General features: G+C 52.2%; 1 protein-coding gene across 1 annotated transcript in view; it reads left to right on the forward strand.

Moving 5' to 3' along the window:
* The window catches only part of SLC6A7 (solute carrier family 6 member 7), a 28,520-nt gene extending 7,963 nt beyond the window's left edge, over nt 1-20,557 (forward strand). Inside the window, exons 2-14 of the mRNA XM_065409026.1 lie at nt 858-1,041; nt 2,741-2,872; nt 4,725-4,959; nt 6,659-6,797; nt 7,355-7,489; nt 8,432-8,535; nt 9,322-9,446; nt 12,343-12,455; nt 12,546-12,677; nt 13,248-13,347; nt 13,886-13,986; nt 16,256-16,423; nt 20,348-20,557. Of these exons, the coding sequence (XP_065265098.1) occupies nt 858-1,041; nt 2,741-2,872; nt 4,725-4,959; nt 6,659-6,797; nt 7,355-7,489; nt 8,432-8,535; nt 9,322-9,446; nt 12,343-12,455; nt 12,546-12,677; nt 13,248-13,347; nt 13,886-13,986; nt 16,256-16,423; nt 20,348-20,557 (1,878 nt within the window). The remainder of the gene's footprint in view (nt 1-857; nt 1,042-2,740; nt 2,873-4,724; nt 4,960-6,658; nt 6,798-7,354; nt 7,490-8,431; nt 8,536-9,321; nt 9,447-12,342; nt 12,456-12,545; nt 12,678-13,247; nt 13,348-13,885; nt 13,987-16,255; nt 16,424-20,347) is intronic.
* The last annotated feature ends 2,364 nt before the right edge of the window (nt 20,558-22,921 follow it).

Below are 22,921 nucleotides of genomic sequence, written 5' to 3' on the forward strand. Positions count from 1 at the left end.
TGTGGCATAGCTTTGAGATCCTGGGGGGAAAGGAAAGGGTTAATATCCTGCCATGTGATAGCAGCATGCACTCTGCCGATCAGGGGTCAGATTCTGTGAGCCTGGAAGGGATCTGAGGCACCAGGCACATGGTTATCACTGAAGCGCTGTACTTCAAGCCAACAGGAATGCCAAAAGCATGGGAAATAAATACAGCACTTTTAGCATGGAGCGTCCCACACAGCAAAGGGATATAAGCAGGGTCAACCCCAGTTTTCACCAGCATGGCTCTGTGGGAATGTCACCGTCTGTGGCAACGCAGAGACCATTGTTCTCATTCTGTCCTCCTATGCTATGCAGGAGGTCAGACGAAATGTTAATCATTGTCCCTTCTGGCTTTATCACCTCTGAATTTTCTGGTTGGGAAAAGCAGGCAGGATTGTACTTGGGAGGTGGGTTCTGGCCACCCAAGGAGAGTTCCCATGGCACTCCTTTGCTCAGCCAGGAGTGGGAAGAAATGCAAAAGGGATAGTATTGAACTGAACTGACAGCCAAGGGTCTCCTGCAGTCACTCGTGTCATCCTGCTCTCTGGGAACTGACCATACGGGGGGCTCTAAGGGGACCCTTCCTCGGGATTAAAGTCTTGGTGACTCGGCAACATGAATTCTAATCCTGTTTCTCATACTTCTTCCCTTTCCACCTTCTCCCTTTCCACCACAAACCCTTTCTGTCATTCTTCCCTCATTTCATCCTCTCTCCTGTCTTGGCCCGCACGTTCTTCTCCCCTCGTTTATACATTCTCTCTTTCTCCTTTGTCCCTGGCCTACCTCTCTTCGACTCCCTTACCCTCCTCCCCCTTCTTCTCTTTCTCGGTCAGCCCATAATTCCAGACCTGCTGATGACCCCCAGCGACCAAGGAGATGGGGACCTGGAGATGGAGTACCCAGCAGAGAGAGGGAACTGGACCGGGAAGCTGGATTTCCTTCTCTCCTGTATTGGCTACTGTGTGGGGTTGGGGAATGTGTGGCGGTTTCCGTACAGAGCTTACACCAATGGGGGAGGTACATGCTCGATCATCCCCTCTTTAATGGGCTCAGTTGCACCACTTCCATCCCCTTAATGAGAGGGATTCATGTCGGAATAAAGCCTCACTTATGTCCCTTTCTCCCCTCCCCTCTCAGGGTTGGGAATAGGGTGACCAGATGTCCCAATTTTATAGGAACAGTCCCGATTTTGGGGTCTTTGTCTTATATAGGCTCCTATTACCCCCACCCCCGTCCTGATTTTTCACATTTGCTGTCTGGTCACCCTAGTTGGGAATCTGCGGTTACTTGGAAATTCTTGGCTTTCAGATGGTTTCCCTGCATCTGCCTGGGTCTCTCTTCAGACTGGTCAGGAGAAACAGCCTAGGATTTATCTCAGTGGACTAGTCCACTTCTGTGAGGCATGGTATCTCAGTTCAGGAGTGGCTTACCATGGACTGAGGATGATTTCATTTGATGATGCCCTAGAAGGATATACAGTGCATGCTTGGGAACCCCCACCGTGTGTGTGACAATACAGCACACCAAGGGGCCTGCTATTCGAAGACCTTAAAATGGGAACGTGGATTGGACTTTGATAGTCTTAAACTCTATGAGTCCCTCCTGGTCTTTGGCACCACCTCTGTAGCCACCTCACTTTGCTGTTGGTCCATTCCAGACCTCTGTAGATCCTGGCAAACATTTCCCATGGTTATTCATCTCACTTACGGAACAAATTTGCATCATTTAGGCTTGCCTTTTGTGCAATCAGTCCCTGCAAATGTCTCAGTGAATACGGGTGAAACCTCAAACATCATGCACTCTTCGCAATGCAATAACTAACCAACAGTGCCAACTGCCAACTTGACTCCTGAAATTCAGGCTTTTGTCTGGTCACATGTGTCATCCATTCCAGGAACAGACACATCATCATATGGCCATCCCGCACAACACCACAAATCTTCACAGTAGGGTATTTGCAAACAGCCTGCAGATGAAGAATTATTCCAGAGAGATATTTGCTAGTAATTTGGAATAGTGAATAAACTGGAGAATTTGACTGTCTGTTTGCAGAGAATTCAAGGACAGGAAATAAACCATTCCTGGTGCATTATTTGCCCAGCTCTCATTGCCCCAGATTCCGAAAGCTAAGCAGAGTCAGAGCTGGTCCTGGGGCACCACTAATACATTTCCTGGATGCTGCAGTAAGTGGTTATGATTCAGCAGGCAGCATGCTTCCCGCTGAATCAGTATCCGGCTAGCCCGATAACATGACGCCGAGGGGTGCCTTGCTGTTGGAGGGGCCATCTTTGCAGAAGAGATGTAAAATGAAGGCCGTGACTGCTCACTGTAACTTTCCCGGAACTTTTCACACTCGTGGGGTGCTAACCCTGGGGTCCTGACCATACTCCAGCAGATAATAATTACATTCTCCCTGCTGAAATTCCCCCAGTCGTTGAATCCTTGACCTAAGAACTGATGCTTACTCTCGCTGGAACAGCATTTTTCTGCAGAGAGGACTGTATTGCAGTGGTGGGGGGAGGGATCCCTACATATACAGGTCCTAGGCAATCCCAACCCCCACCGACTCTTTAATGTGAGTTGTGGGTACTCATCACCTTCCAGACTTGGGCTCTGGGCACTTTTTGGGTTTCAGGAGCTTTATAAAACTGTATTGATCTCCTGTCCCAGCACCAACTCTCCAGTCTCACCCTCCCTGCCTTTTTGTCTCCTACAGGAGCTTTCCTTGTTCCTTACTTCATCATGCTGGCAATATGTGGGATCCCCATCTTCTTCATGGAGCTCTCGCTAGGCCAGTTCTCCAGCCTGGGGCCACTTGCCGTCTGGAAGATAAGCCCGCTTTTTAAAGGTACGTGACCAACCCCAATCCTGCCCTCTCCTCCCTCCTCCTTCCTGCCCTCATAGCAGAGGGCTGGCGGTGAGACATGTTAGCATCGCCATCCTTTGATCTTTAAGGCAACTGTGAGAACTAAAAGCTAATTGGGGAAGCTCGTCAGGCTTTTAGGTGGGCTAGCTGGCATCTATCTATCCAGGTCCTCCAGCGCTCTGGCCCCACGTTACTTCCAGAAAGAAATGGGACTCCGTGTCAGTTTCATACATTTTATTACAACTGTTGCACAAAAAGAAATATCGAGAAGCCATCCCCACAGCTAAGCTGTTGTTACGAATATTAAACTAACCTAAGAATAAAGCAATGCAGCCATCAAATCAAGGTCAAAGCAACACGGTCGTTTCAATATTGGATTGTAATTAAATCATCATTTAGTTAAACCATCTGATGAATGCAACAAGTCATCAACCCTTCTCAATCCTAAGGCAGCATCTAAGGAGCTGACTGTCCATTTCATTATAAAGCCCAACTAACGAGCTTCCCCAAAGTCAGTCGAATCTATAACTTGGAGCTCTTTACATATTTTGACACTGAAACCAAATTATTATTTAATGATTAAACCCCAACCTCAGTGTAGGGTGACCAGATGTCCCGATTTTATAGGGACAGTCCCGAGTTTTGGGTCTTTTTCTTATATAGGCTCCTATTATCCCCCAGCCCCTTTCCCGATTTTTCACGTTTGCTGTCTGGTCAGTCTACCTCAGTGCCAGAGATCCTTCCTTCCATTTCAATTCTTGCATGGCCATGCAGCTTGGTCCAGTCAGGTTCGAGTTAGGCCATACTCAGCTAATGTCAATTTAGAGAAAAGTCTTGCTTAAGCCAGCAATTTAAAAAATATTCACTGGTTGCCTACCACAGAGGCTGTACGCCTGTGACAGCTGCCCTCCACACCTTCAAATATCAGACATAGAGAACATACGATCACTTTTGAGAAGGCTGACAGGGCTTTGTCTGGGTGAAAAGAACTTGCGATGACATTAAGTCACCACTTTATGGAAAGTTTGACCCCAAATCCTATAAAAATAATGGATTGAAAAAACTCTAGGCAACAACTCAATGTCCATCCATCACCAAAAGTAAAAATAAACATGAACATCTTATGATCAGATGCCATCATTCTTCATGCAAATAAGACAATCTGTGTATACAGGGATTGGGCCAGAAAGCAAACACAGCTCTGAAAGTTTCATCTTGAAAGAGAAAAGTTACTTAAAAACCGCTCAAGATGAAACTCATTTAAGAAATAAAAATAATTAAAGTTTGTATAAGATCCGTATGCGCATATACGCTACTTTTCTCACCCAATGCAAACCCCCAATCCACTGCTAAGCTTTAGAAAGGGAGTTCTGACAAGGGTCTCTCTGGCTGACACTTGTCTACAGGACTCTAGAGGGCAGCTTCCCCCTTGCATAGATCTATCCCATTTCTGCTCCAGGGCCTGTGGCTTTCAAAGCGATCTCAGGAAGATGTGGCTGGAGCGGAGTTCTCAGCACTAGGCCTGAACCAGCAAAAGCCAGGAAAGCGATGAGCCTGTTAGAAGGTCCTTGATGTTCTCATGCAACATCCCCTCCTATGGTGGGTTATTGTTCGTTCCTGCACAGTCTGTCCAAGGAGCTCAGCTTTGACCTAGCTCATGGCTGTGGTTTAAGATTCATTTTAGATTCCTAACAGCTGGTCTCCTTGTACCAAGGACTGGGCCCCTAGGATGTCAGTGGTAGCATTGTAGTAGCTAAGCAGCTCCTGGGAGAGATGACTGGGTGTTGTCTCTCTGCCGTCACACTGAGCTGTGTTTACATCTCCCCTCCCTTAGGTGTCGGGATGGGCACGATCCTGATTGTCTCTCTGGTGGCCATTTACTATAACATGATCATTGCTTATGTGCTCTTCTACCTCTTCGCATCCCTGACAAGCAACTTGCCCTGGGAGCACTGCGGCAACTGGTGGAACACCGACCTCTGCTTGGATCACCAGGTCATCAAGGCAGGGAATGCTGCCATCCCATTCAACATCACCAACACCGTCAGCCCGAGCGAGGAGTACTGGAAGTAAGGAGGCTAGCCAGAGACCGGGACAGAGCCGGGTGGGGGTCGGAGTGAGTGAGACTGGTGTAGGAACCATGGCGATGGGTCTAAAACACACACACGCTATGGCTTGATGGGCACCCACATTCTCCAAGTGCATGATGAGGCATGAGGCTGTTGTCATCAGCACTATCCAGCATAGAATCATAGAAGATTAGGGTTGGAAGAGACCTCAGGAGGTCATCTAGTCCAACCTCCTGCTCAAAGCGGGACCAATCCCCAACTAAATCATTCCAGCCAGGGCTTCATCAAGCCGGGCCTTAAAAACCTCTAAGGATGGAGATTCCACCACCTCCCTAGGTAACCCATTCCAGTGCTTCACCACTCTCCTACCACCCACCACAGCCTGGACTGCGTCACTGCATTGAGACAGTGGTCGTATATGTTATATGCCAGCTTAGCACTTGGGATCATGGAGCTCTCTCATGGCTGGCTCCACTATCTAACAGTTTGCTATTTACTCACAGATACAGGAAGCTGTTGTTTAGGTGGTAGGGGGGGCATGTGGTTATGGCAAGAGGGGCCTGGGTTTGGTCCGGTCTGTGTGTAATTGGACTTTGTTACATGTGTATTTTTGATTCAGTGGAACCTGTTAGCCACCAATGGCCTGGGTATGTTGCTGGCTGTTCTAACAGGTGGCTGCATGGTCAGATGAGATTAACCACTTGCAGGGACTGAAGTTTCACTGGCCATTACATCGGATGGGTGACCCTGGTTAGTGGATGACCATTAGCGATGGTTCCACTGTCTATTTTAAACGCAGTCATTCTCTTTGTGTGTGTGTGTGCGCGTGTGTGTGCCTCTCTCTCTCTGTTCTTTGACTCTTTAAGGCTGGAATTTGAATAGCTTTTGTGGCTGTACAAAACCCCTGGATGTCATTTTGCAATGTCCCCTTTCCACCCTTCCAGACACAGAGCACTTGGTAGCTAGTGAGGGTCCAAACACTTGGGTGACCATGCCATAGAAAATTCATGCCACCCCAAGTGCCCATTCTGGCAGGGGGCAGGAGTGGGAGAGACGTTCTCAGTTGCGAGGTCAAGAACTTCTGCGCTCTCTGGCCATGTTGGAGTCTCCCATGGTATGAAATGATCATGTGACCCAGCAGTAGGGTTAATTTACACGGGCTTGTGAGAATGGAACATGTAGCATATGTAGACATAGATCCATCAATGGCTGTTAGCCAGAATGGGCAGGGATGGCGTCCCCAGCCTCTGTTTGCCAGAAGCTGGGAAGGGGCAACAGAACATGGATCACTTCATGATTACCTGTCCTGTTCATTCCCTCTGGGGCACCTGACATTGGCCACTATCAGAAAACAGGATACTGGGCTAGAGGGACTGACTCAGTATGGCCGTTCTTATGTTCAAAATAGTTCATTTGTGGTGTTTGAGACAATTAAGCTAAAAACCAGCCTTTCCCTGGGGACCTCTCATTTCCTTAACGTGTGGTCAGGAATTCACTCCTCCCGCCCAGGAATCAAACCCTTGGCTCTCATTGTGCAAAGGGATTTTCAGTATCATTTTTATTGGCAGAGTCAAAGCTAGATCCAGGTTCTAAGATGCTGCAGCATAAAGTATGGGATCTCAGACAGGAGCTCTGGTCCCTGGCACATTGCTGAAGGGAGGATGCTGCCTGTTTATTAATGGGTCTCCTTTTGCCCTAGTCGTTATGTTCTGCATATCCAAGGGAGCTCTGGGATCGGGGATCCTGGGAGAATCCGCTGGAATCTGTGCCTGTGCCTACTGCTCTCCTGGGTCATTGTGTACCTCTGTATCCTCAAGGGAGTCAAATCCTCCGGCAAGGTAAGACCAGGAGTCATTCTCCTCCTGCAGTTCTGTCTTTTGCTTCACGAGAATGAACCTGGCGAGGTTAAGTGGTCATTTTCCGTGATCTACAGTATTTGTGTGTGTGTGTGTGGGGGGGGGGGCTGTGTATCTATATCTTGGAAATATCAATTAGAATAACTAGCTCTCTTGCTAAATATAATGGCTATCAATAGGCACAATTTGGAGAGGGTGGTAGTTTGCAGATCAAATGCCTGCCCAGTATTCAGGGCTAGAATGTAGTTAATTACACATCTCTGCTTTCGATGAAATTAGCATGGCCGTGTGCCACAGTAAATTGCATGGATACATCACAGTGACCCATCCAACGTTGTGTTGCCCAGATCATAAACCCACACAGCAGTGAGGTGCAAGATAAAGCAGACTTTTAGTTGAACAGAGACGCTCCCCAAAGGGAACGCCTCTTCTGCAAGTGATTGCGGTGCTGTCCGGTGGGCAAAGATCCTCTGTGCGTCAGTGCGGTAAGAGAAGGTCTTGCTGAAGCTTCAACTCAGGTCCATCTGCTCTTCCCGCAGGTTGTGTATTTCACTGCCACATTCCCTTACTTCATCCTGATCATGCTGCTCATTCGTGGCGTGACACTGGAGGGGGCCTGGATAGGAATCAAGTTCTACCTCACACCCCAGTTTGATCACTTGCTGTCTTCCAAGGTGAGAAGGGGACAGGGCACTTTTAATATACAGTGGGGTTCAGTTACCTGGATCAGGCTGGGATCCAGTCTTTTGGCAGCTGCTTTCAAGTGATGATGACAAGCAAAGCAGATCTGTGAAGCAGGGAAATCCCCAAATCTGACATGCGCGTAAAAGAAAAGTTTCCATTGTATAAGGACGTTTAATGCCACAGTAGGTCAATCTGGTTATTAGTGGCTCTAATTACCACTCTTACCAGCCGACTGGCTGGCAAACAAGATGCAAAGTCATTTCCTGCCTAGGAAAGAAAACCTAGGAAATCATTTCCAGCCTGATCCCAGCAATCAGGATCTCACCACGCAGCATAAAGTAGGGCAAACACAGCAGCAGCATGAATAGCAACTGTTAGGAAGCCCAGGACACCCTGCACTTTCAGAGAAGCCCAAGCATGCACGAACAAAGAGGCCAAATGCAGTTCTTCTCCACCATTTGCTTTTGGGTTGGAGGCCAGTGAAGAAGCCCATGGACTGATTCCCTTCTCCCTCCCTTACGGTGATGGCCCATTGGTGGAGCAGCCTAGGGTAATCAATAAGGACTGAATTCCCTCCTCCATGTGGGTACTTCCAGTTCCGATGGGGTCTCCATTTCAGAGCAGGTGGAGAAGTCCAAGCATGGACTCCAAACACCTTCCTAGGGTGGTTCCACCAGGTCAGGGCTGGAGTCCACTGGAGCATTTGGTAGTTCTCTGTGAAGCAAGCCCATGGGAGCTGCATTCAGTTGACCCTAGGAGACCCGTGTTGGATGGAATCAGTGTTGGCGATGCAGACTTAGAGTGGAGATATGCTCGTTAAAAGGCGTCAGCATGTCCGTCTGGAGCAGAGGAAATCCCGTCCCGGAAAGCGCTGTCTTCTTGAGAATGGAGCTGAGATTTCCACTCCTTTCTTGCTTGTTTCTCCCTCTCAGGTGTGGATAGAGGCAGCTCTGCAGATCTTCTACTCCCTTGGGGTGGGCTTCGGGGGACTGCTCACTTTCGCGTCTTATAACACCTTCCACCAGAATATTTACAGGTGGGTTTCTAGTCTTCACACAGGAAATGGAGGCGAGCCTCAGGGTGACGCTCACAGTGGGGTTCAAATGGAGTCCTTAGAGTTAGGTACAAACTCTCTTCCCGGAATGGAAGCTGCATATCATGGGGCACCAACGGGTAAGCACCAGCTCTCTCTTTAAAGGGAACAGACGGGTCAGGATAAGGTGGATAACAAGAAGGAAGCAGGCAAGAAACAAGCAGGAAGATAGGGATGCATGGAACCTAGTGGCAACCTGTGAGGAGAGACACCCACATCCCCATACACATGCAAGAGGGGCCCCTCTCTTTGCACGAGCTAGGCACTGAGTGCTGCTTTCCCTAGCCTGGTTCTGGCCCCAGGCAGACGCTGACGAACGGGTAGCCTTGTGGAGTGCTGAGAGGGGTGTTTCACAGCCGAGCTGAGCTGAGAGCCAGCTGAATTTACTGCCCCCCACCATTGATTTTCCCTGATATTAGTAATAAAAACCCAAAGCAGGCTGGGAAGTTGCCCAGTGTTGTCTCCACACTTTTAGTTTCTCTGTAAGTCCAGCTCCCCACAGGCTCCTGAATGCAGACGTTGGCAAAGAGAAAAGAGAATGTCCCCTCTCTAACTGGGGAACCCATCTCAGCTCGGAGCAGACGGCCAGCTTGTGCCCCAAAAGTGGGTCTTTCCCCGGTCAGCAGCTGCCTCCTCTCTCTCCTCTGGAAACCATGTGAGCTCTCAGCAGTGCTGTCTCTTCGGGCTCTGCTGGGGACACGTTCAGATCAGCTGCTGTCTGTTCTGCAGGGATACATTTATAGTCACCCTGGGCAATGCCATCACCAGCATCCTGGCCGGGTTTGCCATCTTCTCCGTCCTGGGCTACATGTCGCAGGAGCTGGGCATCCCTGTTAACCAAGTGGCAAAAGCAGGTCAGACCAAAAAATAGTAATTCCTTCCTTCTTTTCTTGTTGTGTGAGCGGGTACATGTGTGTGTGTGTGTGAATACAGGCATGTGTGTGGGGATGTATGTAGGCTGGGGTGTGTATGTAGATGGGGCAGGTTTATAAGTGCTTTATAAGACTCAGGTGTGATCGTTGAAAACAATAATCACCATGAGACTTTGCACGGATAAAGAGCCATTCACTGGAGGAGCTCAAAGCACATCACGAAGGGGGGCGGTGTTACCCTCCATTGGTGGGTGGGGGAAATGGGACATAGTGGGCCACGCAAGCTGGGCCGAGCAGACATTAGAACCCAGGTCTTCCTTCTCCCCATCCACGAGTCCAGCCTAAGCTCCCGGTGAATTGCCATTTCCTGGAGATGGTTTGGGGATCAGAAGCAGCTGCCTTCATTACGTGCACAAATGGGCACTCCCCGGGGCAAAACGGGGAAGCAGGCGCCTAAGTGTCCAGCCGCGAATTCAGGATTTGGGAGCACAGTTTAGGTGGCCACTTAATGGGGCCTGAAATCAGCATTTAATGGTGGCTGTTTCCCAGTCGTTTTTCTTTCTCCCCCTCCCAGCGCAGGCAGAAGGCCCCAGAGCAGTGCCTCTGGTGCAGTCATCAGGCCCTTATCCTTTCCCATGTGCAGGGAGCCATCGCTCCTTCCCTTGCAATGAGTCCGGGCTGCTGCCCAAGTGTCAGACGGTCTGGTAGGACGGGTAACAAAGGGATCTAGGTTGATAAACCAGCCGGAGCCAACTCAGGGAGCCCCAGGGAGGAATCTGGGCTCAGGTGGGACATACGTCTCCTTGGACACCTGTGAAACCAGAGGAGCCATACACTGAAACAAAACCACAGCAGGTGTCAGAGAACGCAAGGAACGCCCAGAGGAAGAGAAGGGCGGTTTGGTGGTGTGATACCAGCTCCTCATTCTGCCATGCAAGAGAGATGGCTTGGGAGCCCCTGGGCAGGGCCGGCTCTGGCTTTTTTGCCGCCCCAGGCAAAAAAGCCTCCGGCCGCCCCCCCCCCCCTTGCGGGGGGAGGGCGGCCGGAGCCCTGGGAGGAGGGCAGCGAGCCCCGGCGGGGGCTCGGCTCTCCCCCCGGTGGCCAGAGCGCCGGGGGCAGGGTGGCGAGAGGGCGGCGAGCCCCGGCTGGGGCTCGGCTCTCCCCCCGGCGGCCAGAGCGCAGGGGGCAGGGCGGCGAGCCCCGGCTGGGGCTCGGCTCTCCCCCCGGCGGCCAGAGCGCAGGGCGGCGAGAGAGCGGCGAGCCCCGGCTGGGGCTCGGCTCTCCCCCCGGCGGCCAGAGCACAGGGGGCAGGGCGGCGAACCCTGGCTGGGGCTCGGCTCTCCCCCCGGCGGCCAGAGCGCAGGGCAGCGAGAGGGGGAGGGCGCGGGGGGAGGGCGGCCAGAGCGCCGGGGGGAGGGCGGTTGAGCCCGGCTGTGGCCCCGCTCTCCCCGGCGGCCGGAGCGCCGCGCCGCCCCCCTCCAGGTGCCGCCCCAAGCACAAGCTTGGTGGGCTGGTGCCTGGAGCCGGCCCTGCCCCTGGGACTCTCCTTGCCTAGCGTGGTGGGGACCAGGCGCTGCCCAGATGCCATGGGTGGAGGAGGGGATGGTGTTACTTACAGAGGGGAGGCTCTGACACATGGAGGGATGAAGCAGGACACACAGAGCCTGAGCATGCCTACCTCTCCAAAACCAGGCCAGAGCACTGAAACATAACCAGCCTGAAGATCCAGCTTCTCGCTCCTCCAGGCTCTCTGCAAAGCCCATTCCCGACTTACGAGAGACATCAGCCACCCCAGTGCATCGGGGCAGGAGCTGGTGCGACGCGCCCCACAGGAATGGGCCCTGAGTGATAACCCTGTCCCTTGGTGCTTAGTGAGAGGTCCCAGGAGCTCCTGCACGTGCTGCTGCCGTTCCCAGGACACACCCGGGGGTGGCAGAGGGGGGAATGTTAGCGGGGGCGGGGAGGAGGGACAGAGAAAAGGCTGAATAAAGCCATGCTGCTCCGTAAGCCAGCGCGGCCTGTTGTAGCAACGGCAGCTTGATACAGACGAGTGGGTTTGGGGGGAGTGGGGCATTCATCATGCTCAGCTGTCTCGTTCAGGGCCTTGGCAGGTCGATAACGAACTAGGCAGGGCAGAGAGTCGCGCTCTAGTGGCTTCTGGAGACTGTGATCCCTCAGCTTCCCCTCTCACAGGGCTAACGTCCGTTTCCGCGCTGGCCCCCTCCCAGCGGTTGGAGGCCTACGTTCTTGCAGTGAGTGGGGAGAACTGAGGTACTGGGGACCTCCTCCATCCGCAGCCCATGCTACTGCAATTCCCCCAGCTGGGAGCTCCCGCCAGCCAGTGCGTCCCTATAGGGCCTCCTACTGGGAGGCTGGTGAAGCCATGAGCAATTTAGCAGCACCCCCTTGTGTAGCCTCCCCTACAGTGCCCCCTGCTGGGGAGACGTTGCCACCACAGCCAGGGCATCTCCCAGGCTGCGGGGAACGAACAATTGTGTAGAAAACCTGGGCCGTGGGTGATAGGGGGAGACCTCCCAGGCAGGAGGGAGGGGACGAGGTGCCCGCTGTTGAGGGCTCTACTTGCCTGCCGTGCACTACGCGACACTCTTGCTGATCAAGAAAAGGCAATCGTTACCTTTTATCTAAAAAAAAATAGCATTAAAAAGCCTGGATTCCTGCCCCTTCCCACGGTGCCAGCCCCTGCCTGCTTCTGCTCGATCCCATGCAGGGGAACACCTCCTGCCTGCTCTTGTAGGACACCTCTCCGTCCTGCCCCAGTAGTGCCATCCCCTTCCTGGGCTGGCACACTCCCTCCGCCTGCCCAGCGGTCTGATGTGGACGATCCCATTCACTGTCCCATCCTCTGCCTGTCCCCTAGGTCCCGGCTTGGCTTTCGTGGTGTACCCCCAGGCCATGACGATGCTTCCTCTTTCTCCACTCTGGTCTTTCCTTTTCTTCTTCATGCTGCTGACCCTGGGCCTGGACAGCCAGGTAAGGACACAACATGTTGACCCAAGTACTTTAACCCCCCCCAGCGCACAGCCCACTGGCTTAGAGTGGCTTGTTTTCCCTTATATGCAGTTTGCCTTCATGGAGACCATTGTTACCGCAGTGACAGATGAGTTTCCTTATTACCTGCGGCCCAAGAAGGCTTTTTTCTCAGCCATCATCTGTATCGCCATGTACCTGATGGGGCTCATTCTCACGACAGAGGTAGGCAATCTGTCCCATGGGCCGGCTTGTCAGAGTCGACTTTGGCTGGTGTTTGAGTGCTCATTTAGTTGAGGATTTACATGGGGACGTTTGTCAGATCCATGATCATTTGTGACTATGACTGAGTGGGAGGGGGCTCGGGAAGAGAAATGGATGGAGTGTCCCACCGGATAGGGCCATGGGAGTGGAGAGGCTAGGTGATATCAGAGCAGAGTGAATCATTCGCAGGGAATAATTTATCCAATCAGCAGAGCCCATGTTTATTAACATTTCGCTGGGAGTATTCCATACTTGAGATTCAAAATCCAAGCTGCAGTTGATCTAATATGCGGCGTGGTATTATTTCTGTCCCCTGATTGGACGAGCATGCAAACAGGATGGTTACACTGGCATTCGCTTCCCATGAATATTCAGGCCCCTAAAACTCAGCCTCCCAAATGTGACCAGGAAAGGGGCACAAGAGAATTCATCCCGAAAGGCCAGGGAACAGGGGTGGGAGCTTGTTGACCAGCTCTGGCGATAACGGCTCCTTCACTGAGGGTCTGGCTGCTTGTGATTCTCTCTCTCCAGGGCGGGATGTACTGGCTAGTCCTGCTGGATGACTACAGTGCTGGGTTTGGACTCATGGTGGTGGTGATTACAACCTGCCTGGTGGTGACACGTGTCTATGGTAAGGGGAACTGGCCTCCATGGACTCTCCTGAGCAGGGCATGTGGTGAAACATCTAGAGGTTCATGCAAAAGCTTGTGAAGCAACAAGGACATGGAAGTGAGAGCTGGGGAGGAGAAACTCGTCGATTCAGTGGGTGTCTGAACTGGAGCAGGAGGTGTCGTTTCCATCTTGTGCAGATGAACCCCATGGCAGAGGGCTAGACACCTCAGCTCCAGGCTCTTGCTGCTTCCCAGGTGTCGATGCAGCTGGATGCAAGTTCCAGATCAAGCCAGAGACATTTGTGTCACAATGGTAGCAGATAGCTACGTTTAACCCCTTCCTTGCTCGCCTAGCAGAGCCGAGAAAGTCACGTGATACAGAAGGAGACAACCCAGCCGTTGTTCTGCTGGCTCTCTCAGCCCCCGTGGCTGACACAGCCCAATCCCTGAGCTCACACCACAGGTGGAGGCCTCTATGGAGCCAGGGGATTCGCCAAGAGACCCCGCAGCTAGAGTTGCTGGCTGATTTCTGATGCCATCTCCTCCTCCTTTCTCTAGGCATGAAGCGGTTCTGCCGGGATATTCACATGATGCTGGGCTTCCAACCAGGGCTGTACTTTAAAGCCTGCTGGATGTTCCTGTCCCCGGCAATGATGATGGTAACTGGTGTGACCCTGCTGACGTTTGCTGAGCTTCCCTTACTCTGTCCTGCCCCATTGTCATGGTCTCAGCACCATTTGGATTAGTCCCGCTGGGACAAAATCTTTCCCAAGTCACCTGGCTCCCCCTCTCAGCCAGCAGCATGGAATGGTCCTTGCACCCTCGTATCAGCATGGGCCTCCAACCTGCATTGTCTTGGTGGGGTCTATGTAGCCCCTTCCCATCCCAGCCTGGGGAACCCAGGTTCCTGGGGGCATCGGGGGAGGGAGTCACTAAGTTCTAGGGCTGAGCTTGGGTGTGAAACCTTCAGAGGATTTTGGATGCCGGCCTGCGATGGTCCTCGGGGTAGCTAGGTCTGGGAGTCACCTTGTTACCCCCCTGCTGCCAGCATGAGAGAGTCTTGCTTGTGCTTAACTGGGTGTCTGCTCCCTGACATCTCCAGCCTGTTAGCCACCCAAGCGCTCTGCTCTGGGCTGTGCCAGCCCTAGCTTTGCCTTGCAGGTTAACATTAGGTGCGCCCCAGCTCCCGAGCCCCTTTGAAGCGTTTCCCCGTAGCGTTCAGCCCCTTCTTCACTGAACACTCCCAAAAACACCAGGTCTGCCATCCCCAAAGGAACAGTGTCCACACCAGCGTGTATGATTCAACTCAGGCCCAGTACTTCGCTTCACACCACTGCACTGAGATACATTGATAGTGAAAACTGCAATGCATTTACTATCAAAGCGCCAAGATTCAAGTGATCGTGAGTCAGGAAACTGGAAACAAAATCATTGCCCGTTTTCTAGAGACTAACCTCAACTATCAGCTTAGCCTCCTGTCTAAGAAATGTTATCTCACCCAAAGCCTTTTGCAACATCTTCAGCCCAGCTAGGCTGCGATCCTGATTTCATTAATGTAATAGCACTGCCCGTTTACCTCCTAGGGGCAAGATAAAGGGGTGTCTTCTTTGACTTCTACTTACATCCCCAGAGTTTGTTGTCTATCCTCAGAGACAGGATAACCCCTGTGGCTTGTGTTTCCTGTGTGCTGCTCTTCTATTGACATCACACCTCTTCAATAATTTTGTATGTAAAGGGGCATCCATTGTGTTAGCTACAATGTTTCATTCACATCCAACAGAGATCAGACCTGCAGACATATCTCCATAACACACCAGTCAAGATCCATAGTTCCCCACATACATCATATGTTGTGATAGGCATATCTCATCCAGCCCATAAATGCCCCAGCAACTACGTAGGGGAAACCAGTCATTGCTATGCATTTGAATGAACTCACACAGGAAAATGATAAAAGACAAAACCACCATATTGCCTGTGGGTGAACACTTTTCACACAGCGATCACTCTCTATCTGACCTCTCAGTCCTCATCCTCCAAAGAAACCTGCCCAACACTTCCAAAATACGAGCCTGGAAGCTTAAATTCACAACTCTGCTAGACACTACAAGTCATGGGCTGAAGAGAGACACTGGATTTGTGGTTTATTACAACAATCTGCAACCCACTAGTCCCCTCCTCCCCCCTGATTTTTGTCCTGTGACTGCAGAGGTGTTAATGGGCCACTTCACCTTGAATGGGCCCTTAGAATATGTGCTAACTATTTATGCTAAACTCTGTTTGACTTAAGCAACAAAGAGTCCTGTGGCACCTTATAGACTAACAGATGTATTGGAGCATAAGCTTTCGTGGGTCTGACGAAGTGGGTATTCACCCACGAGAGCTCATGCTCCAATACATCTGTTAGTCTATAAGGTGCCACAGGACTCTTTGTTGCTTTTTACAGATCCAGACTAACATGGCTACCCCTCTGTTTGACTTGTATTTAGTTATGACACCCTGAGTACTTTCCCCAGACCTGAAGAAGAGCTCTGTGTAGCTTGAAAGCTTGTCTCTCTCACCAGTAGAAGTTGGTCCAATAAAAGATATTACCTCACCCACCTTGCCTAGCCAACAGAGGGACAGGTGAATAAACACCTCGTCTGGCAAAAAACCTGGTTCTCCCCCTCTGCTGTGATACAAACTAAGAACATATTGGCCATGTTGTGTGTACACATAACTCCTTGCATAGCACCTGTACATACAGTTCACAAAGAGATTAGTGACCGGTGTGACGCTGGCTTTCATTTGAGAGACGTTGGTGAACCAGAATGTGCATCCCAGAATCAGGTCATTCCTGTAACCCCCTGGCCAGCTGGCACTGAGGGGCTCTTGGGTCACACAGCCCCAAGAAGGACTCATCCCTTTGACTCTCTCCCTGTGTTGCAGGCCCTGCTAGTGTACAATATAGTCAAGTACCAGCTCTCAGAGTATGGGAGTTACCGTTTCCCATACTGGGCCGAGGTCCTGGGCATCCTGATGGGGCTGTTTTCCTGCCTGATGATCCCCGCAGGGATGGTGGTCGCGGTGCTCAGAGAAGAAGGGACGCTGTGGGAGGTAAGTGGCAGATGGACGTGGGTGGCAGCCTGTAAAAAGGGAGGGGACTCTACCCCTCCAGGGCGTCTCTTCCCTTGGCTGCATTCCCCAGCTCTCCCCACTGCTAGATACTGTTTCTCTGTATCATGAAATGTTGGTCTTTGGTTCCTGCTTGGTAAAAGACAACCCCCTTCCTGCTCATTTTGGAGTCTTCGTTCTAGCCATAGGTCAAAAGGGGGCCGGCTCCTGGGGCTGTCCCCAGGTGAGGGCTGAGAATTGAGCATCATATCAGACTGGGCTACCTCACGGCCTGCCCAACCTGCAGCTTTTCACTGCCGCCTGTCTAGGGCAATCCTTCCGCTCTCCAGGCTCACCGCGGCTGGGGCCGGGTCTGTTAGCTCCCCCAACAGCTCTGCATGGTCAGGAGTTGAGGGCCCCAGCATGCCTAGATTGTCTAACCTTTGCAGAATGGATTTAATGCATCTGCCTCAGCAAGGGCAAAGGCCTCACCTCAGAAGCACGGGTTCTCATCCCACCCTCCCTGTCCACGAATCCCGGGAATTGGTGTACAGGGCAGCATATTCCCGTGTATTTACAATGGTGTGTGGCACCCTCTAGTGGTTTGCAGGGGACATCACAAAGTCATGCGTATTTCAGATGCAGAACTGGAATGATAATCCAGAGAGGAAACAGGCCCCACCTCACTTCTTTGCCAGGCCCTATGGCAACACATCGTGATATCACTATTCGTGGCTCACACATGGATGGGGCCTGTGCACAGATTCCGAATGCAGCCCACGTGCAGGGAGGGGGCATGGATGCACCGGAGCTTGCCCCTATTTTGCATGTAGGCAGCGTATCTGGGGAGAGCTGTATGTGGATTCCTGGTGCATGCTGCACAGCAGACAGCAGGCAACAGACCCGTGTGTGTTTGCAGCTCCATAAGGGAAGTGCCCAGCAGCTCTAGGCGTGTTTTGTGACATTAATATCGTGGGCTATGCAATTCAAACAGTGTAAATCAGTGGATTTGCCTAGGGTGACTAGATAGCAAGTGTAAAAAAATTGGGACAGGGGTGGGGGATAATAGGTGCCTATATAAGAAAAAGCCTCCAAAATCAGGACATCTGGTCACCCTAGATTTGCCTCAAGAAAGTGAAGTTCTGATGGCAGAAGCTACAGCCAGGTATAAAGAGGTGGTACAGATTTCCATATACAGCTCTCTCAAGCCTCTCTGTTCCCTGAGTTACAGAATCATAGAAAAGTAGGGCTAGAAGGGACCTCAAGAGATCTAGTCCATCCCCCTGGGATGAGGCAGGACTAAGTAAACCCAGACCATCCTTGACAAGCGTTGGTCCAGCCTGTCCTTAAAAACTTCTGATGGTGGAGATTCCACAACCTCCCTGGGTAACCTGTTCCAGGACTTCACTGTCCTCGTAACTAGAAAGTTTTTCCTAATATCTAACCTAAATCTCCCTTGCTGCAAACTAAGCCGATTACTTATGGTTCTACCCTTGGTGGACATAAAGAAAAATTGATCACTGTCCTCTGCAGAGCAACCATTTATATACGTGAAGAGCGTTACATGCCCCCGCAGCCTTCTCTTCTCAAGATTAAACACCCTCAACTCTTTCAACCTTTCCTCATACATCAGGGTTTTTTAAACATCTTATTTTTGTTGCTCTCCTCTGGACTCGCTCCAGTTTTTCCACATCATTTTCAAGCGTGGTACCCAAAACTGGATGCAGTCTTACATAGGACACTGCTGTTAATACAGCCCTGAGGGACATTTGCCTTTTTTGCCACCGCATTATACAGTTGACGTCTTCAATTTGTGACCCACCAGAAGCCCAGATCCTTTTCAGCAGCATTGCTGCCCAGTGCATTTGATTTTTCCTTCCTGAGTGTAGTACTTCGCCCTTGTCTTTATCGTCATATAGTGACGAACAACAAAAGGGGAAGAAACAGAAAAATAAATGCCTTTAACTCGGTCAGATGTGGGACTCCCCTACAACTGTCCAAATGCTGAGCCATGCTTAAGGCTCCGCAGTGTCAGATAATCATTACCCATTGTGGCTCACTATTGCCCCCAAAGCAACCTCTTTGGGCAACAACTGAGCACATGTTCCTACCAAGGACCATGGCTGTGTTTGGGATGGGCTCAGGTAGCCAGGTTTGGCAGTAGCTGGGGTCAGTCTGATCAGCTGTTTCTGGCTGATGCTCTGAAGTTTCGGCTATTCCTGGGTACATTTTGCTGCATTCTCCCTCCCTGTTGACAGGAACTCCGTTCATGTTGTAGATAACAACACTAAGCCATAGCCACGGCCTTTCTGACTCTGTTAACATACTCCAGAAGCCCACACCCTTCCTGCCTGCCCAGAAGCAGAGACGAGTGGCTCTGGGAGACAGACAAACACCCCCTAGGGAGTAGGATTAGAGCTCAGAACGCCAGTTCACTTGTGCCCCGTGCCAGTGTGGAACCCAGCTAGGCTCTCAGAGGCCCTGTTGCAAAGAGAGGCAGACCCCTGCTCCCTTGAGGTTAAATGACCAAGCTCACTCCCAAAATAGCACCATGTAAATATCCTGGGAAGGTCTGATTCCGTCAGTGAATTTCCTCTTTCCCTGACAGAGGAAAAACACACAACTGAGAGCTCCAGTGGCAAAGCTACACCCGGATCCAGGCTTCTCTACAGCTTTGGCCACAAGGGAGGGATGAATCTGGGTTCTTGCTTTGGTCCTATCTCTAATACAGACTAATAAAATAAAAGGAAACTCCCTATCAGTCCCTACTTACTGCATCGCAGGGCCACAGCCCCTAGGACAAACCATAGCAAATACAGCCACTTTATTCAGCCCTTTCCCCTTAGACCATAAACAGCTCCACTAGCTAGCTGGCTAGAACACTGCTGGGGGTTTTATACTGAACTGCCTTCCCATCATGCCGTGGGACAAGGCTATCCCCACCTCTCCAGTCCTTAATGGAAGGGTAGTTCAGCCAATCCCTGCCCTCTGTGCCTGAGTGGCCCCTCCTCTTCTTGTGCAAGCAGAAGCTTCTGCTGGTGGCTTGCAGCTGTGAGCTGGTGATTACTCATGAAAGCAATGGCAGTTCTGGCAGGTGGGGGTGGTGATTTTCCTGCACTAGGCTGGTGTCCCCTGAGCCCTGCTGCTCTCATCACACAGATGTGAGGATAATAGTGGGAAGGGTGAAGCCCCTCCCCCTCCTTACACCGCCCCAGCCAGTGCTGCCTCCCCCAAAGCCTTTCATCCTGCTGATTAGTCCTCAGGTGCATCAGGCCATGACCTGACAGGAAGAGCACAGCAGCTCAGACCCCTGAGCTGCCCAGCTGAGCAGCCCTTTGAGGGGCAGGTCTGCGGGGAGGGAGCTCCCCTCCGGCCACTGCTGCAGGACTTGGGCAGACAGGCAGCCCCTGTGGGTGCTGATCACACGGCTCCTGAGAGTGCCTTTACCCCTGAGAACCAATGAGCAGTGAGCAAAGTGCCCGATGCGTTAATGGCATGATCCAAACACACAGCGGCCCCAGGCAGCAGAGATGGTCTGGTGCCCCATGTGATTACAGCGCCCCCCTGTGGGCTGGCTAGAGATGGTCTGGTGCCCCATGTGATTACAGCGCCCCCCTGTGGGCTGGCTAGAGATGGTCTGGTGCCCCATGTGATTACAGCGCCCCCCTATGGGCTGGCTAGAGATGGTCTGGTGCCCCATGTGATTACAGCGTCCCCTTGTGGGCTGGCTAGAGATGGTCTGGTGCTCCAGGTGATTACAGACCGCGTTGGTTCTGATGCCCTGACAGTAGCTGTGGAATGAGTCTAGTCCAAAGCAGTGGGTGGTGGGGCATTGTATGAAGAGCTCAACTGGTGATCTGTCACCATTGCTGAGCCTTAGCGGGTGATTCTCTAACACCCCTGTTCATCTCCTGATTCCACCCACAGAGAATCCAGCAAGCCAGCCGGCCAGCCATGGACTGGGGCCCTTCTCTGGAGGAGAACAGAACCGGCATGTACGTGGCTACCTTGGCCGGCAGCCAGTCCCCCAAACCCTTGATGGTCCACATGAGGAAGTATGGGGGAATTACCAGCTATGAGAACACAGCCATCGAGGTGGACAGGGAGATCGAGGAGGAAGAGGAGTCCATGATGTGAGGAGGCCACGAACCCGGTGGGGAGCAGAGAATGGGGGACTGCACCCCTGAACTTGCACAGTTGCACTTAGGCACTTCGGGCCGGTTAACAGGCCTTTCTAGAGGCAGCTGCGAGCTGCTGACCTTCCAGCATCCCACGGGACGCCCTGGCCTCTCCAGGAGAACGCTGCTGAGAATTCCAGTGTTGCTGAGATTTTCGTTCAGTGTGGCAAGCTGTGTAATGAATGTGTGTGTTAGCTCTCCAGTGTCTGGGACCAGCTGCCCGGACCCTACCCTGCTCCAGGCCTGCCCCACCCTGCCTGGGGGCCCTCCGCCCAGAGTTATGACTCATTGACCCCTGTGTAAAGACTGCGACACGCACCCACTTTGCACTCCTTTTGCCCAGGCATCAGCGAGCAAGGCAGTGGAGAACAAGGCTAGTAGTTGTTGGTGTTGTTTGTTGTTGCTAATCCTGTTTAACTCCAATGACACACGAACACTGTGGAGAAAGGATGTCTTTGTTAACCCCACCCTGTCACTGGAGGGGTGTGAGTGCCCGTGCGTCCCACCTCTGGGAAGGGAAGACCAGATTGGCCATTCTTGATAAATGAGTCTAGGGAAAAGAAACCCCATGTTATAAAACAAACCAACCTGCCCCCTCCCAGGCCTTTCTGTGCACGGCAGAGAAAGGTCAAACCTGGCCCTGGATCTGTGATAAATCAGTCCTCTGTAGGTTGCTCTTAAGAGGGGCCATTTGCACTCTGGGTGAGTTCAGAACCTCGGGGTGAGGCGGTGTCAGGTAAACCCCGCCGTGGACTGCAGCTGGTGGTGGGGCAGAGCCTCTGGCTGTGGCTGTCCCTCCCCTATTCCCGCCCAGGGTGGAGCAGAGTAGGGCCCATGGGGGCGATGTCTAATCTCAGCAGTGCCCTCCAGTCACACGCCCTGGGAGCAGAGTGCAGGCCAGGGGGGGGCCCCACTTGTCGTGAAAGAAAGGAATGGAAAAAACCTCTTTGCATGGGCTCTTTGCAAGTTCCCACTCGCTGGGCACAGAGACTCCATGCTGAGAGGCTGCCTCCGCTCCAGAGTCTTCTCCAGGCAGGGACAGAAATCCAGTCCCACTTCTTCTCCTCCAGTACCAGAGTCCACTCAAGGTGGGCACAGATCACCTCCCCTTGTAGTCCTGGTTATTGACGTTTTTTGGGGGGTGCCCCTTATCTCACATGGCAATAGGAAAACCCTGGCCTGGCAATCAGTGCTTGCATGACATGGAGTATAGCTCCAGGAATGTCCTGACTTGTCAAAGTCTCCAGGAAGTCCTCTACCCATATGGCCTCTTACAATTCCTACAGTAGGGTGCCCAGATAGCAAGTGTGAAAAATCGGGACGGGGTGGGGGGAATAGGCGCCTATATAAAACAAAGCCCCGAATATCAGGACTGTCCCTATAAAATCAAGTCTTCTGTTCACCCTATGTTACATGCAGCTCTCCACACCTTCCTCCCTCAGCAGTCTGAGGGTATGGCTACCCTGTGCGCTGTGAGTGCATCTACACAGCAAAAATCAATCCATCAATCTGTGGCAGCGAGTCTCAGAGCGCGATCAACTGACTTGGGCTTGCGGGGCTCAAAAGAGCAGTGTAGACATTCAGACTCCGGCTGAAACCCGGGATATGAGACCCTCCCCTGTTGCCAGGTTTCACAGCCCGGGTTCCAGTCCAAGCCCGAGCATCTACACTGCTATGTTTAGCCCACAGCTTGAACCCTGCATCAATTGACCTAGGTGCTTTACTGTGTAGACGTAACCTAAGCCTGGGCTCTGAATCAGGTTTGAGCCCAAGTCCCACTTCTGTCCACACACAAATCAGTCTGACCTGGGGCCTAGGACCCTGCGAGGGGAGTGGGTCAGAGCCTGCGATCTGCTGTGACGTGGGTCCAAGCCCTGGCAAATTGCAGTGTGGCTGCAGGTCAAGCCGCAGACCCGAGTCAGAAGGTCTGCGTAGCACAGCGTGGAAGCGTTTGCACAGCTGAGAGACCCGGGTCCAGCAGCTGTGAACCCAGGTTTTCAATGCAGTGCGGAGGCTCAAGTGTAGGCTCACGGGTCCACAGTGCAATGCGGGGATGTCTGCACTTCGAGCTGGGGGTGCAATCCCATGTGAGCGCAATCAGAAGTAGTGTGCTAAAAACAGCAGGGTAGCTGCAGTGGCGCGAGCAGCGGGAGGGGGGAGCTGCCCCCCCTCATATGTGCTGAGGGTCTCCCACAGGATTGTGCGTGAGGTGTTAGGCCTTCCCACGGCTGCGGCTACGCCGCTACCGTTAGCGCACTAGTGTGAGCAGAGCTGGCGTGGGTACGTCGCTCTTCGCCCGTCCTCCTCCAGCGTAGCCACAGCC

Source organism: Emys orbicularis, chromosome 8, assembly GCF_028017835.1.
Source record: "Emys orbicularis isolate rEmyOrb1 chromosome 8, rEmyOrb1.hap1, whole genome shotgun sequence".
NCBI classification, from domain to species: domain Eukaryota; kingdom Metazoa; phylum Chordata; order Testudines; family Emydidae; genus Emys; species Emys orbicularis.